This window comes from Stegodyphus dumicola, chromosome 8 (assembly GCF_044657685.1).
Source record: "Stegodyphus dumicola isolate Sdum_Otavi_A_Nest chromosome 8, ASM4465768v1".
Taxonomy (NCBI): domain Eukaryota; kingdom Metazoa; phylum Arthropoda; class Arachnida; order Araneae; family Eresidae; genus Stegodyphus; species Stegodyphus dumicola.
In genome coordinates this window covers 114,528,121-114,542,646 of record NC_140775.1, presented here as the reverse complement: position 1 = coordinate 114,542,646, position 14,526 = coordinate 114,528,121, and the positions used below count along the sequence as shown (strand labels likewise).

At 34.3% G+C, this 14,526-nt stretch overlaps 1 protein-coding gene across 3 annotated transcripts in view; it reads right to left on the bottom strand.

The window, feature by feature from the left end:
* The window catches only part of Vps35 (Vacuolar protein sorting 35), a 199,331-nt gene that overhangs the window by 16,262 nt on the left and 168,543 nt on the right, over window positions 1-14,526 (bottom strand). For all 3 annotated transcript variants that reach the window (XM_085822305.1, XM_085822303.1, XM_085822304.1), the window contains one exon: window positions 11,498-11,701. In XM_085822305.1, the coding sequence (XP_085678431.1) occupies window positions 11,522-11,701 (180 nt within the window). In that variant the 3' untranslated portion in view covers window positions 11,498-11,521. The remainder of the gene's footprint in view (window positions 1-11,497; window positions 11,702-14,526) is intronic.

Genomic DNA, 14,526 nt, shown 5'->3' with positions numbered 1-14,526 from the left:
GTGCAGGTCGGAAAAGACCAAACAAATGCAGCTAAGGGAAGCTGCAATGTAGGAGCGCCTTTTGAACACATCACTTTTGACATCCTGGTACTTCTACCATGAACTGCTGATGGCAAAATATACATCCTCATTGCAAATGATTACTTCACAAAGTGGCCTGAAGCGTATCTTATTCGTGATAAAGAGACTGACATAGTAGCAAAGATAAAGATACAGCTTTGGATTTCCAAGTATGGAGTGCCTCTTCGGTTACATTTTGATTAAGGAAGGAATTTTACCTTTGCAGTTATTATAGAACTCTGCAAACCACAGATGGATGATCCACTCCGGAATTGATTCAAAGAACCAATTCACTTTACTGAGCAAGTGATCTCCGATACAAGAAAATCAGAGCAGTAGTACTTTAACAGTTCACAGATAGCTCTTGTTGGGAAGCGTGCCAAAAATTTTGACTCCTTTTATGTAAACACTAACATTCTTTCCTTTGTTATTTAACAGATACATTTTTGACCTTTTTTTATGTGTGTAGGTGCATGTATGTTATATATGTATACATGTGTGCTTTTGGTTTGTTTAAGTTCCATCTAGTATTTAAAAAACAAAACGTTATATAAACCAACTATCCCTGTTTGCAAATGGATAGAGTTTGTTTTCCCATCTGGCAGTGCAAGGATCTGTTAAAAGTACTTAGATTATAGATGCTCAGTTTCCTCCTCTGACTCCCAGCAGTAATCGCTCTGAAGCTTCTTCTCTAGTCACGGATCTGGGTTCTTCAGAGTCTTGATTACTCACTCGTTTCATCGTTCCTTCTCTAGCCCGAGATCTGATTTCTATGGAATCTTCATTATTCGCTCTTTTCATCACTCCAGTGCTCCTGCTCTAGCCACAAATCTGGCTCCTGTGGAGTCTTAATTATTTGTTTTTTTTTTCACTTCCTTGGAGCTCTGAATTCTTTGAATACTGTGTCACAGTATAGCTATGCATATTAAGTATTATCTTTTTTAAAAATATTATCCTAACATTTAAGTAAAATAATAAATTATATTTATATACTTTTTATAACTTATTTTACTAACATCTTGTAGTCAATAGCTGTGAATTTCTCTTTAATCTTCTTTAAAACTAGTATTTATTTATATTTATATATAAGCATACATTTTTCATCTAATATACTTTTTCAAAGTTGCAGAACAAAATATGGACTCTACAGCACAGAAGAACCTCAAGCGATATTTGATATCATTTTTCCAAATTAGTTAAAAAAAAAAAAAAAAAAAAAAAAAAAAAACAGAAAGAAAGAAAATACTGCTATTGTCAGCAGACAATTTCCTGTTCTTTGTGATGCCTCCAATCTAAAAATTTATTTTTGCATTATGTTTTGTAGTAGCAACAAAATATCAATTATAGTAATAAACTAATGTAATTTTTAACAAAAGTGAGTTTAGTTTTTATTATTTTTAAACTTTTTTAGCATTTTTTTACTTCAGAATTTTATTGTTGTTCTATGCAGAAAGGTGTTTTTAAGAAATCTCAAAAGTACAATTGAAAGAAATCAGTCCAGGGAGTGAGTGGTTTGATTGAGTTGATGCCATTCCTTGTATGATTCTTTCTGCTTTTCCCCATCTTTGTACATCGCACTTGACTCATGCCTGTCTGTTCTAAGTGCATTCATCCAGCTCGCTGTAAGTGAGCGATGAATCCTTAAAAACAACTGATTCACTTCAGAGAGCAAATGCTTCAGATTTGATTCCTTAAAAGAGTAGTGTTGCCCATTCTTACTGCAAATTGCTTGGCATTGACAATAAACAAACAACACCTTTAAATCCCCAATCAGATTGCATGATAGAGAGGTTTAATCAAATAATCCTTAATAACCTCTGATTGAGCTCTGTCATACTGAGAACAGCTGTACAAGTACCTTTGTGAAAAGTTCCAAATTTTGTAAATAGCTTATTTTAAAATAAATTTTATCAAGCTATCATCTGTGGGCATTCAATCCATTATGAACCCATATGCATGTAACAGTATGTACACATGTAAGTGTGTCTGTATACACATGTGTAACGTATGCACAAACATACATACATACCTGTACAAATATAGTATACATATATTTCTGAATCCAGTTGTGTGCAAGACAGAAGAATGCTGTTTTTCCCTATTTATTATTATTGCAGCATTCAAAGAGCCCAGAAGTAAGGCAAAAATTACTTTTAAATAAGTTAAACTGAAATATGATCATCCTCTATAACTAATCGAGTTGCATCTAATTCTTTGCATTTATTTATTTATTTGCATATTGGTAAAAATATAAGAGTTTTCAAAACTCAATTTTATTATATATACTACATAAGCTAAATTGTAATAAATAATTGTTATTATATAACAATTTCTATTATAATTACTTAATTGTTGTATCTAATTGTATAATTTTCATTATATCATTAGCACAATGATAATTTTAAGATAGTAAATAATTATTATAATCATATTATAATTAGTAATTATTATATATATTTTTCATCTTTGAGATTTAATGTATGTACATTATTACACACTGAAAAAATTTTTTCTCATTAATTAGTTACAATAATTATATAATAAATATTCACATTTCTTTTTGTTTTGGTGCCTACTGAAAAAAATAATATCCCTAGAAAATTAAACGAGATTCTTGAATGAAGAACATGTTGTCCAGGTTTCTTTCATATTTTTATTCACATGATACACAAGGACAAATTAGACTGAAAAACCCAAGCCTAATTGGCAGAATGTCAACCAAAATTGCGTCTGCTGTAGTTTGACATCAGCACTACATTATAAATGTTAAATGTTCTTTTAAATGTTCTTTTTCTTTTTATATTTTTTTCACATGAGCAATAAATTACAGAATTATAATTTTCAAAACTACTGCATTATTTATCAGAATTAATTTTTAATATACCAGATTAGCTTATAAATTATTTTCTCCCTCCTTTCCGCATGCCTTTGGCCCAACAGTGGCCGAGTGGTAAAATCACTGAACACTGGTAGTTAGGTCCGAGGTTCGAATCCTGCAAACGGGCTGGCTGCATGGGCGTTTTCGTGGTTTTCGCCATGAGTAACGTGTATACGAGCCAGTTTTCCCTTAGAAAGTCCTCCACAAAGGCATCCCTCCCTTAGGCAGACAGCCCTAGTGTGCTTTGCCATAATTAAACAAACCAAACCAATCTGCATGCCTTCGTGGTGTAATTGGACGTATATGCAATGCATATTCAGTAATCCAGGGTTTGAGTCCTAATTAATAATAAGCGGATAATAATTTGGCAAATGGGTCCCTTAATGCCCAGTAACCCTTTACAAAGGGGAGTATACAAGGTATTTTCTTTCTCCTTTCTGCATGCCTTTGTGGTGTAATTGGAAGCTTACACTGGTCCAAGGTTCGAGTCCTGGTAATGGCACTATACATTTTTCACATCTGCTAAAAAAAAGAAAAAAAAGAAAAAAAAAAAAAACTAATTCTACAAGCTATATTTTTATGATAAAAAGTCTACCTTAGTTCAATGCTATAAACAAATCCAATCCATCCCAGATGACAAGAAAAGAAAAATACAAATTTTGTTATTCAGCCCACTAAAAGAAGAGACAGAGGACTACCTCTTTTTACCTCCTTTTTTTAGATCAGGGGTCGGTTTCAGATCAATGGGCTGGATGCATGGTCACTTTCGTGTTTTCCCCCATGTGTAATATGGAAACAAACCAATTTCCCTTAGAAAGTCCTCCACGAAGGCATTCATCCCCTTATGAAGAAGATAGTTGTAGTGTGCTTTGCCATAATCAATTAAACCAAACCAAACCTTTCCTCTATTTTTTGGGAGGGGGAGAGCGGAAAGAACAATATACATGTATAGGATTCATGTTAAAAACATTTTTTGAACACTCTGCACAGCATAATTTTATTATGCTTCCCATAAATCTGAAATTTTACAGAGCAATTAATCTTCCATTTTTTAAGATATTAAAATTAATTTTAATGATTTTAGCAACAATAAATAATTGATTAACAAACCTTTTCATACTAAATCTTTAATACCGTAATTTCGCGCGTATAATCCGCGGACTATCTGTGTTTAAAATGCGAATTTTTGAAGCTGCGGACTATCCACCAATGCGGATAATACGCTGGTTGTTCACGGTTAAAATCGTTGAAATTTAAAAAACACGCTGTCGTGAACTGCCGATGATCAAATATAAAAAAAGCACGAGATTCCAAGAAAATATTTGTATGTATCGTATCGATAGTAAACCATAGAGCATAGTGCAGAACAAATGAGTAGTAGCAAGTAGAGCTCCCAAACTCCAAGCTGGCGCATCAAGCGATGCTGGGATATGAGCCAAAGAAAGTCTTGTATAAGCACTCACTTAGCACAACCAGAGTCTTGTATCCCAGTATCCTTCGCACTGCTTTAGCGCAACTGCCAGGAGGGTCAGCTGGGTTTTTAGGAGCCATAGTAGCAAGTACCTGGAGTACGAAAAAAAAAAGCGTGATTCTTTTACTTATAGCGTGGTTTGGCAACACCGAATGAGTGGGGTTGAAGGTCACATTTCGTTACCACTTATCACGAGTATAGCACGTTGCACAGTATTTTGTTTTAGTATTTTGTCTTTCATCTTCGATAACGTTGATGAAACATCGCCGGGAAAAAGATGGAAATAGAGAAGCGGGCCGTTATTGGTTTAATCCTAGTGTTCCTGTTTGACTAGAAACTTTCACTATGCCGAAGTTCCGGTTTGATTTGAAACAAACTTTTCTCTGCCTCGGAATGGCAACAGTGAGAACTTGACTTTCGATTCGTTATGACGCAGCTAGAACGCTGCTCCTGAGATGTAACATTAGATTCAATTCTAGATTAGATTAATTTTAGTATTTTAATAAATCTTTTAAAACTAGATTGAGCATTTGATCATAGAATTATAGCTAAACCACCGCTTGCAGAAATTTAGATGTGGCATTTAGATACGTCGTTAGATAGTTAGATGCATAGGCAGCGACATTCGTGATTCAATTAGTGTACATTAGTGCGTACATAAACATTTTTTGGTGCTATATGCTGGGAAGTCGGCTAATATTCGAAAATATGGATTCGTAAGTATGGATTAGCACGGTGAAGTGTGCGAAGCCTGCAAAGGTAGGATAAGTTTTCTATTTAAAGTGTAATTATGGAAGATCCTGTCGCTAAGCTTAAATCGAAACACAAAGTATCAAAGACCGCAGTGTCCAAGGTACTAAAGAAAATTGAGACAGAATTAAGCAAAGATGACGTTAGTATAAATGCAATAGAAGAAACTTTAGACATATTAAACGAAAAGGCAAAAACTCTGAGCAATTTAAACACTCAAACAGAACAGGATTTGAAGGTCCCAGAGGATGAATTTGAGCTTGAAGTTTCATCCGCTCTAGAATATGAAGAAAAAATCCAACTGTGGCAATTTAGAGCAAGAAAAAAATTGAGGGAATTACACAAATTCGAAAATTCGGATCCTAATGAAACCGCTATAGATTCCAAACTATAACGCTATAGATTTTGGAAGATTGACTTCCAAAATTGACTATCGCTAATTTTTTTGGTGATTCTAGCAATTGGCAGGAATTTTGGAGTCAATTCGAGGCAGCTATCTAGACTCATTATCGAAAGTAAATAAGTTCAGTTACTTAAAGTCATTACTAGGTGGGGTAGCTTATAATGCCGTTTCCGGACTCTCGCTTACAAATGAGAACTACGATTCAGCTATAGAACTGTTAATTAACAGGTTTGGGAGAAAAGATTTGGTAATAAATGCTCACATGAATAAACTGTTAAATCGTTCCCCTGTCAGAAATGTAAGGGATATAGAAAATCTTAGGAATTTATATGATCAGTGTGAAACTCAAATTAGATGCTTAAAGTCAATGAACGTGGTATCAGAAACTTACGGTAGTTTATTTTGCCCAATATTGTTAAAATTAATTCCATCAGAGATAACATTAGAATACAGTCGCAGTAGAAACAGTGACCAAACATGGAACGTTAACGAATTAATGGAATTTATTCGTAAAGAAATAGAAAGCCGTGAAAGAGCTACACAGTTAAATGAAAGTAGAGAAACAAAAACAAAACACCGAGCAGAAATGATTCATAACTGGAGGCATAAATCAAACGATCGTCTCCACTCCACTCATGATAATGTAAACAACAAGCGCAGTAAACAGTTTGAAAGAAGTTCGCCTAAAACGTATGAATATGTTGCTCCAGTCGCTAGCAGTAAATGCATATATTGTGACGAACTACACGATTCGGAGCGCTGCGAAATTAAAACTGTGAAGGAGAAAAGAAATATTTTAAAATCTCAAGCCCGATGTTTTTTGTGCCTAAAATCTCAGCATAAAATTAAGCAGTGTAAGGAAAGAAAAATGTGCAAAATATGTAACAAAAAACACAATAGGTCTATTTGTTTCCAACTCGAAACCAAATCGGAGAAAAACAAGGTCGTGTCGACAATTCCATCCAGTAAAGAAGATGTTCAAATTAGTCAATTAAAAACCAAAACTTTCCGCAGTGCATTGCTACAAACGTGTACTGTGATGATACGTCCGTTTTCTGAGAAGGATAATTTAGAACCAGTTCGTATTCTATTAGACAATGGATTGATGAGAAGTTTTATAATTCGGGACATTTCAGAGAAGTGTAAATTACCTGTTATTCGAAAGGAGACTTTGTCCATATTTGCCTTTGGGGTTAACCAGGCAACAGAACAAACTTACAATGTTGTGAAAGTCAAACTAGAAAACAGAAGTAAACCATCCCTAAATATAGAAATTGAAGCTTTAGAAACTAACCAAATATGTGCAACTAATTTGCCTTTCCCTGATATCCCAGTTTCCAAAATTAACAAAGAGTTAATACGATTACAATTAGCTGATTCTTGTCAATTCAGTGATAAAAATATTGCTGTTTTGATCGGAGCAGATTACTATCATGAAGTAATAACTGGTAGACTTAAACGTATTTAACAATATTTGGATGGTGCCTTCAAGGCCGGACTGATTCTAACGGTGAATTGTTAAACATGGACATTATTGTTGACGACAAATTGGTCTCAACACAGTTAAAGCAGTTTTGGGAATTGGAAACATTGGGAATAGAACAAGGGAAGGAAATTAGTAAAATAGATAATGACATTTTAGAGAATTTTAACAGAACTATCAAATTTAAAAAAAAGCGATATGAGGTTAAACTCCCTTGGAATGAACATTCATCTGAATTAAAAACAAATTACGTAAATTCAGAAGTTTGCTTTAATAAACTGGTTAAAAGGTTGAGAAATGATCCAATGCTTCATCAGCAGTATCACTCAGTTATAGAACAGCATTTAAAAATGGGTATAGCTGAGGAAATTGATCCAAGTTCTGAAGAAACAGGAAGAATTTATTACATGCCTCACCAGCCAGTTATTCGACCTGATATTCGACAAACCCGTGAGAGTTGTATTTGATGCATCCAGCCATTTGAAAAATGAATACTCTTTAAAAAATTGTCTCTATTCCGGTCCTAATTTAAATCCACCATTGTTAGAGATATTAATACAATTTCGTACACACAGCATAGCATTTACTGCCGACATTGAACAAGCCTTTCTCCAGATTTCTCTGTCACCTGAAGAGAGGGATGCTGTAAGATTTTTGTGGGCAAATAACCTTACATATAAGGATGGGAAACCTAACACGAAAATACTTAGGATGACTCGCGTTTTGTTTAGAGCTACATCCAGCCCATTTTTGCTTGCCGCTACTATCAAACATCACATAAATACCTTTAAAGAAACAAATCAGAAAGCAGTTAAACTATTGAACGAATGTTTACACGTAGATGATTTAATAAGTGGGGATGAAGACGAAAACGAAGCCAAACTCATATATGAAGATATTAGATATATTTTGAAGGCTGCTGGTTTCAACAAGCGAAAATGGAAAACAAATTGTGGAAATCTGCAGGAAGTTTTTGACGAATACGAAAATGGTGAAATCCAGAAAGTTCTGGAACAGAAGGTATTGGGATATAAATGGAATTACAAGGAAGACCTTCTGAAGATAGAATCACAAAATCTAACTAATCAAGGGAAAACAAAGTTAATGACAAGAAGAGAAGTTCTTAAAACCATTGGAAAGCTTTACGATCCCATTGGATTCGTAAGTCCATTCACTATTAGGGCAAAAATACTAATGCAGGAAATTTGGCAACTTGGGGTAGATTGGGATGATCCATTACCATTGGACTTTGAAAACAGAATGAAAAATGGATTAATGAACTGTCAGCGATTCAGGATGTAAAAATTCCGCGACATTACTTCCGAAAGACTAACAAGTCTGAATTGAGAGATATTCAAATGCATTGCTTTACCGACGCAAGTCAGAAGGCATATGGAGCTGTGATATACCTGCGATACGTCACGACGGACAGTGATATAGGAAGTAGTTTTGTCATTTCCAAAACCAGAGTAGCTCCACTGAAGAAGCTGTCCCTTCCAAGATTAGAGCTGATGGGGGTGCTCATCGGAGCAAGATTAGTCTCAAATGTGTAAGAACAGTTAGAGAAAAGACTCCAGATGAATGTATATTTTTGGTCAGACTCTTCTGTTACGTTACATTGGATAAAGGGCGATTTAAATAAATGGAAGCCATTTATCCAACATCGAATAATGGAAATACGAGAGGAAACATCACCTGAGTCCTGGAATTATTGCCTTGGAGATGAAAATCCGGCTGATATGCTGACCAGAGGAACAAAGACAAATTCCACAAAAGGAATAACGTTGTCTGAACTACAAAATAGTGATATGTGGTGGCATGGACCTAAGTGGCTATTACAGAGCATCGATTCGTGGTCTAAACTTGCAGAATCAGTAAGAGATTTCAAAGATAATGAAGAGCTTGAACTTCGAAGGGGAGCTGTAGTGAACTCAACAGTCACAGGTGAAAATTCCATTGAGAACGAATTCATTAAAAGGTATTCATCATTCAGCAAATTGATTAGAACTACTGCGTGGTGTTTAAGGTTTGCGAACAACTGTAAAACCAATCCACCATTAAGAAAAGAAAGTTTGAGTGCTTCTGAATTACAGAATGCAACAAAAGTGCTAGTCAAATGTGTACAACATTCTGAATTTCAATCTGAAATTAAGTGCCTGCAGTCGAAACGATCAGTTCCAAGTAATAGTAAGGTTTTATCCTTAAATGTATTTCTGGATGAAGATGAACTTTTACGAGTTGGTGGGAGACTACATTACTCTAATCTTTCAGAAGACCACAAACATCAACTTCTTTTACCCAAAAGATATCATTTCACTGAATTACTCATAGATTATTATCATAAAAAATCTCTTCATTTGGGCATTCAAACAACACTTTCTCTTATTAGACAATTATACTGGATACCTTCCGGACAAGATAGAGTTAGACGCGTTATAAGTAAATGCATGACGTGCTTTTGAACAAGGAACCAAACCATAAACCAAATGATGGGAGACTTACCTAGAGATAGAGTTATAATAACTAGACCATTCGAAAAAATAGGACTGGACTTTGCAGGTCCAGTTATCACCAAGCCTAATTTGAAAAGATCTAGAGTTACGTTTAAATCATACATCGCGATATTTATTTGCTTTAGTACAAAGTACATCTAGAAGTAGTATCGGATTTGTCTACTGAAGGCTTTCTAGCATGTCTTAGAAGGTTTATTGCTAGACGATCTAAACCATCCATTGTTTGGAGTGATAACGCTACGAACTTCAAGGGAACGAAGAATGTTCTTGATAAACTCTTTAGAATTTGTAGATTGGATCCTATTCAGCGCTTTAGTTCCGAAGAAGGTATAACATGGAGATTTATTCCTCCTTCTTCCCCGCATTTTGGCGGGTTATGGGAGGCTAATATAAAATCAATGAAGAGAAATTTGACAAAGGTCGCGAAAACAACAATTTTAAACTTTGAAGAGCTGTATACATTAATTACACAAGTAGAAGCCTGCTTGAACTCTCGACCTCTATCACCTATTTCGGCTGATCCAACAGATCTTCAGCCTTTGACTCCAGGTCATTTCCTAATAGGAGCTCCACTTTTGTCGATACCAGAACCGAATGATTCTGTAGATTCTTTGACCTTGTCTTCTAGATGGACTTTAATTCAAAAACTTAGAGCTAATTTCTGGAACCATTGGAGCGTGGAATATCTTAATCATTTGCAAAACCGCTCAAAATGGAATCAAGTGAGATCCAATCTCAAGGCAGGACAACTAGTCTTGTTAAAGGATAAAAACAAGACACCCATGAAGTGGACACTAGCTCGCATCGAGGAAACCTTTCCTGGTTCAGATGGCCTCGCACGAGTCGTAGACGTCAGAACTTCAGATGGAATCTTTCGTCGAGCCGTCTCCAATATCAGCCCACTCCCATTTCCAAATGATGTTGGACAATTGTCCAACGGGGGCTGGGATGTTCCGGTTTGACTAGAAACTTTCACTATGCCAAAGTTCCGGTTTGATTAGAAACAAACTTTTCTCTGCCTCAGAATGGCAACAGTGAGAACTTGACTTTTGATTCGTCATGACGCAGCTAGAACGTTGCTCCTGAGATGTAACATTAGATTAGATTCGATTCTAGATTCTAGATTAGATTAATTTTAGTATTTTAATAAATCTTTTAAAACTAGATTGAGTATTTGATCAAAGAATTATATCTGAACCATCGCTTGCAGAAATTTAGATGTGGCATTTAGATACGTCGTTAGATAGTTAGATGCGTAGGCAGCGACATTCGTGATTTGATTAGTGTACATTAGTGCGTACATAAACACCTAGTATTCGGTGCACACAGGATTTGGCTACTTTTGGCGACTTTATGATGAGAGCGACTTTATGATGAGCAGCAGAGGGACATATACGATGAGTAGTTAACGGGTCATTCAAAGAAAATATATAGTTAAACATAGTATATACTATGTATATAGTATATGTACTATGTGTTTATGGTATATATATAGTCGTTCTTTGGATCATTTTTGGTGTTGGCGATAATTTTCAAAGTCTCGCCAAGGCTGCACCGTATACTAGGATTTTACCCCGTTATTTTGAAGTGGACGAGAAAGCGGTGAGAAATTGGCGCAAACAAAGAATCTGTTTAAAAAGCATGGGAATATTGCCATATTAAAAAAACGTAATTTCGGACGTATAGTCCACGGACTATCCGGTGGTGTGGACTATCTGACAATTTTTGAAATTTTTTTATATAAAATCGTGTCTGCGGACTATACGTGCGAAATTACGGTAATAGTTTTATTGACGTACTGCAGATTAAATGCAAAATTTCAATTATTATTGTCTGCATTCTGTTTCACCTCTATGTGGAAACAAAATTCATAAAATGTTGGAAAATAAAGCATTTAATTTATCATTAATTATGAAATATACAAAGAAAGTTTACTAACTGTTAGATGTTTGAAAACAGTTCTTCAGCAAAGAGCTGCTTCTTCAGTTGATGAGGTATCTTTCACAACACTTTTCCTAGTATCTTGTACGTACTCTAATGTATTTTGGAAATGCTTGTTTATTTGTTCAGTCTCTTCATTGATTTCTATATTTGGAAGCAGTTCACCTATTTCACTCAGCAAATGATTCATCAAGTTCTGAATCTGAAAGATTAATTAACAGGTGTATTACAAAAATTCGAAAATGCTTGTAGACCATTTGAAAAATAGCTTATGATTAACATTTCTTATATTGCATAACAGAATATAATTACAGTTAGCATTTAAAGGGAAAAAAAAAGAGAAAATAAACATTAATCTTATAAGAGCAACATGCCATTAGATAGCCAGTGTCTACTTGTAACAGAGATTTAAAAAGATTGCACAGTAAAATATTGCACAAACACTGATGAATTCATATTTAAGAGATATATAACAACATAAACAAATGAATAAATGTAAGAAAGGACTATATATATAATGATAAGAAGTCATATGAGCATAAATTATTACCTGTTTTACTCTAAGTTTATTGATAAAGCATTTAATGACGGATAAAGTATAATTTTTAGTGCTCTTTTTAACATTACCCATATAAAAGCTGCATTTACTTGCATATTCTGCCACACAATATATTAATTTTACCTCTTGAAAACTGATAAAAGAAAATAATTGTGTTGATTTACTATTTCTGTAAGGCTGAGTATAAAGATCAAAATTAGCATATCAAAAAGCATACGCGTATAGTGCATTTATATTACTGCTTTATGCACTTAAAAGAAGTCATAATCTTTTTACATTCTCAGTTTCATTTACCATATATACAACATAAATGAAAACTACAGTAGTTTCATTTACCATATATACAACATAAATGAAAACTACAGTACAAAGTCCAAGATTCGGACTTGAAGGGACTTCGGCCATTCCGAATATTAGATCATTTCTGGATCTAGAAAGATACTACAGAGTTTGCAGTCCGTTAGTTGAATGAAAATTAAGGCATTGTCATCACAATGAAAAATTTCTGTTAAATCATCTTTATTTATAACTGCTTCTCCAAATTTCTTTAAAAAATCCATTATTTGGAAAATTTAACCTTTGGTTTGCAATATTCGAAAACCTTCCCATTCACGGCTACCTTCAATACACATTTCATTAACCTCACCATAAAATATACTAGTTGGCCACACCATATGTTAAGCATTTTTTCTGGAGACACATCCTCCCACAATCTTGTGATGCTCCACACAGCAGATTTTAAGCTAAAATATTGCAAAAATTCTTGAATAGCCTTACCATTATTCAAGAAATTTAAGATGGATTTTAAAAATTCTACTTTATAATTGCATTTCAGCATGCACACTATTCAGATATTCATACGCTGAATGATTGATGTATAATTTGGAGGAAAGAATAATATGTATACATTATCTTTCACTAAAACTTTAAGTACGAGCCGAATAGTTGTCTACAATCAGGACAATTTTTGCATTATCAGGTACACCAACCGAATTCTACCGAGCCTCAGGTATGAAAAGATTTTCAAAAGAATCATTCATTAAAACTTGTGTCATCCATGTTCTTTTATTTGCATGATATATAATTTCATCAGCATTGTAAATTTGTTCTGGAGATAACTTTTAATAAGTTCAATGAATTCATTGGCAAACAGTACAGCAACTTCAGCATCAGCTGAAGCTTTTTACCTTAAATTCTTAACTGCCTTACACCATGGCAATTTTTAAATTTGGTTAACCAACCTGTCGAATATGTGCACTCAGTTTTTAAGTTCATGTCTTAATGAAACATTTTAGCTTGCGCCATTAGCACTTGACCCGTCAATGGCTTGCCCTCATTGCGACACTGTCTAACCCATTCAGTTATCACTTTGTCATGATCTTCCTTTTTAGCATAACAAATAATTTTTCTGTTATTCGTTCTAACCGGGGTGTCAGAATAAATAAAAAATTCAAAAAGTTTCTTTTTCTGTTTTCTTGTGCCATATACAGTTGACTTTCCAGTGCCATATGCTTCGTATAATTTTGAGATGGATATACCTTTATCCATTTTAGCCATTAGGATTTGACCAGTCAATGGCACGCCCTCACTGCAATGCTGTCTGACCCATTCAGTTATCACTTTGTCATGATCTTCACTTTTAGCATAACGAACCCTTTTTCTGTTATTCATTGCAAGTGGGGTGTCGGAATCCACAAAAAATTCAAAACGTTCCTTTTTCTTTTTGTTTATGTCATATACAGTTGACTTTCCAATGTCATACTGCTCGCATAATTTTGAGACGGATATGCTTTTATTCATTTTTTGCAGCAATTCAACTTTTTGTTTGATGGACATCGAAACATGCTGTTGCTTTGTAGATTCTTTGGCAGCTCCAGAAATGGAAACTCTTTTTGACATAATCGAAAGTTCAAGCTTAATTTTTATATAATTGCTCTAACAGTTATACATTAAATGCGCATGTGTAAAGCATACCAAAAAAAAGTTTGTGTCTTTGAGGTTCGGATTATAGATCATTCCAGATAATGGACGTCCGGATTACGGACTTTGTACTGTATATGCAAAATGCACTGTGATAAAGAACCTGTTGATGAGTCTATAGAAAAATAAAATCAGTTTTTTAATATCGTTTATTCATTGCAAGTGGGGTGTTGAAATAAATAAAAAATTCAAAAAGTTCCTTTTCCTGTTTTTCCTTGTGCTATATACAGTTGACTTTCCAGTGCCATACGCTTTGCATAATTTTGAAACGGATATACCTTTATCAATTTTTTGCAGCAATTCAACTTTTTGTTTAATGGAAATCAAAACATGCTTTTGCTTTGTGCAGTTCCAGAATTAGAAACTCTTTTCAACATGATCAAAAGTTAAAACTTTAATTTTCATCAAATTGCTTTAATTAAAAAATCCTGCAAAAAATAATTAAGTTGAATCAAATCAGAAAGTTAAGGAACAGTGCACTCTGCTAT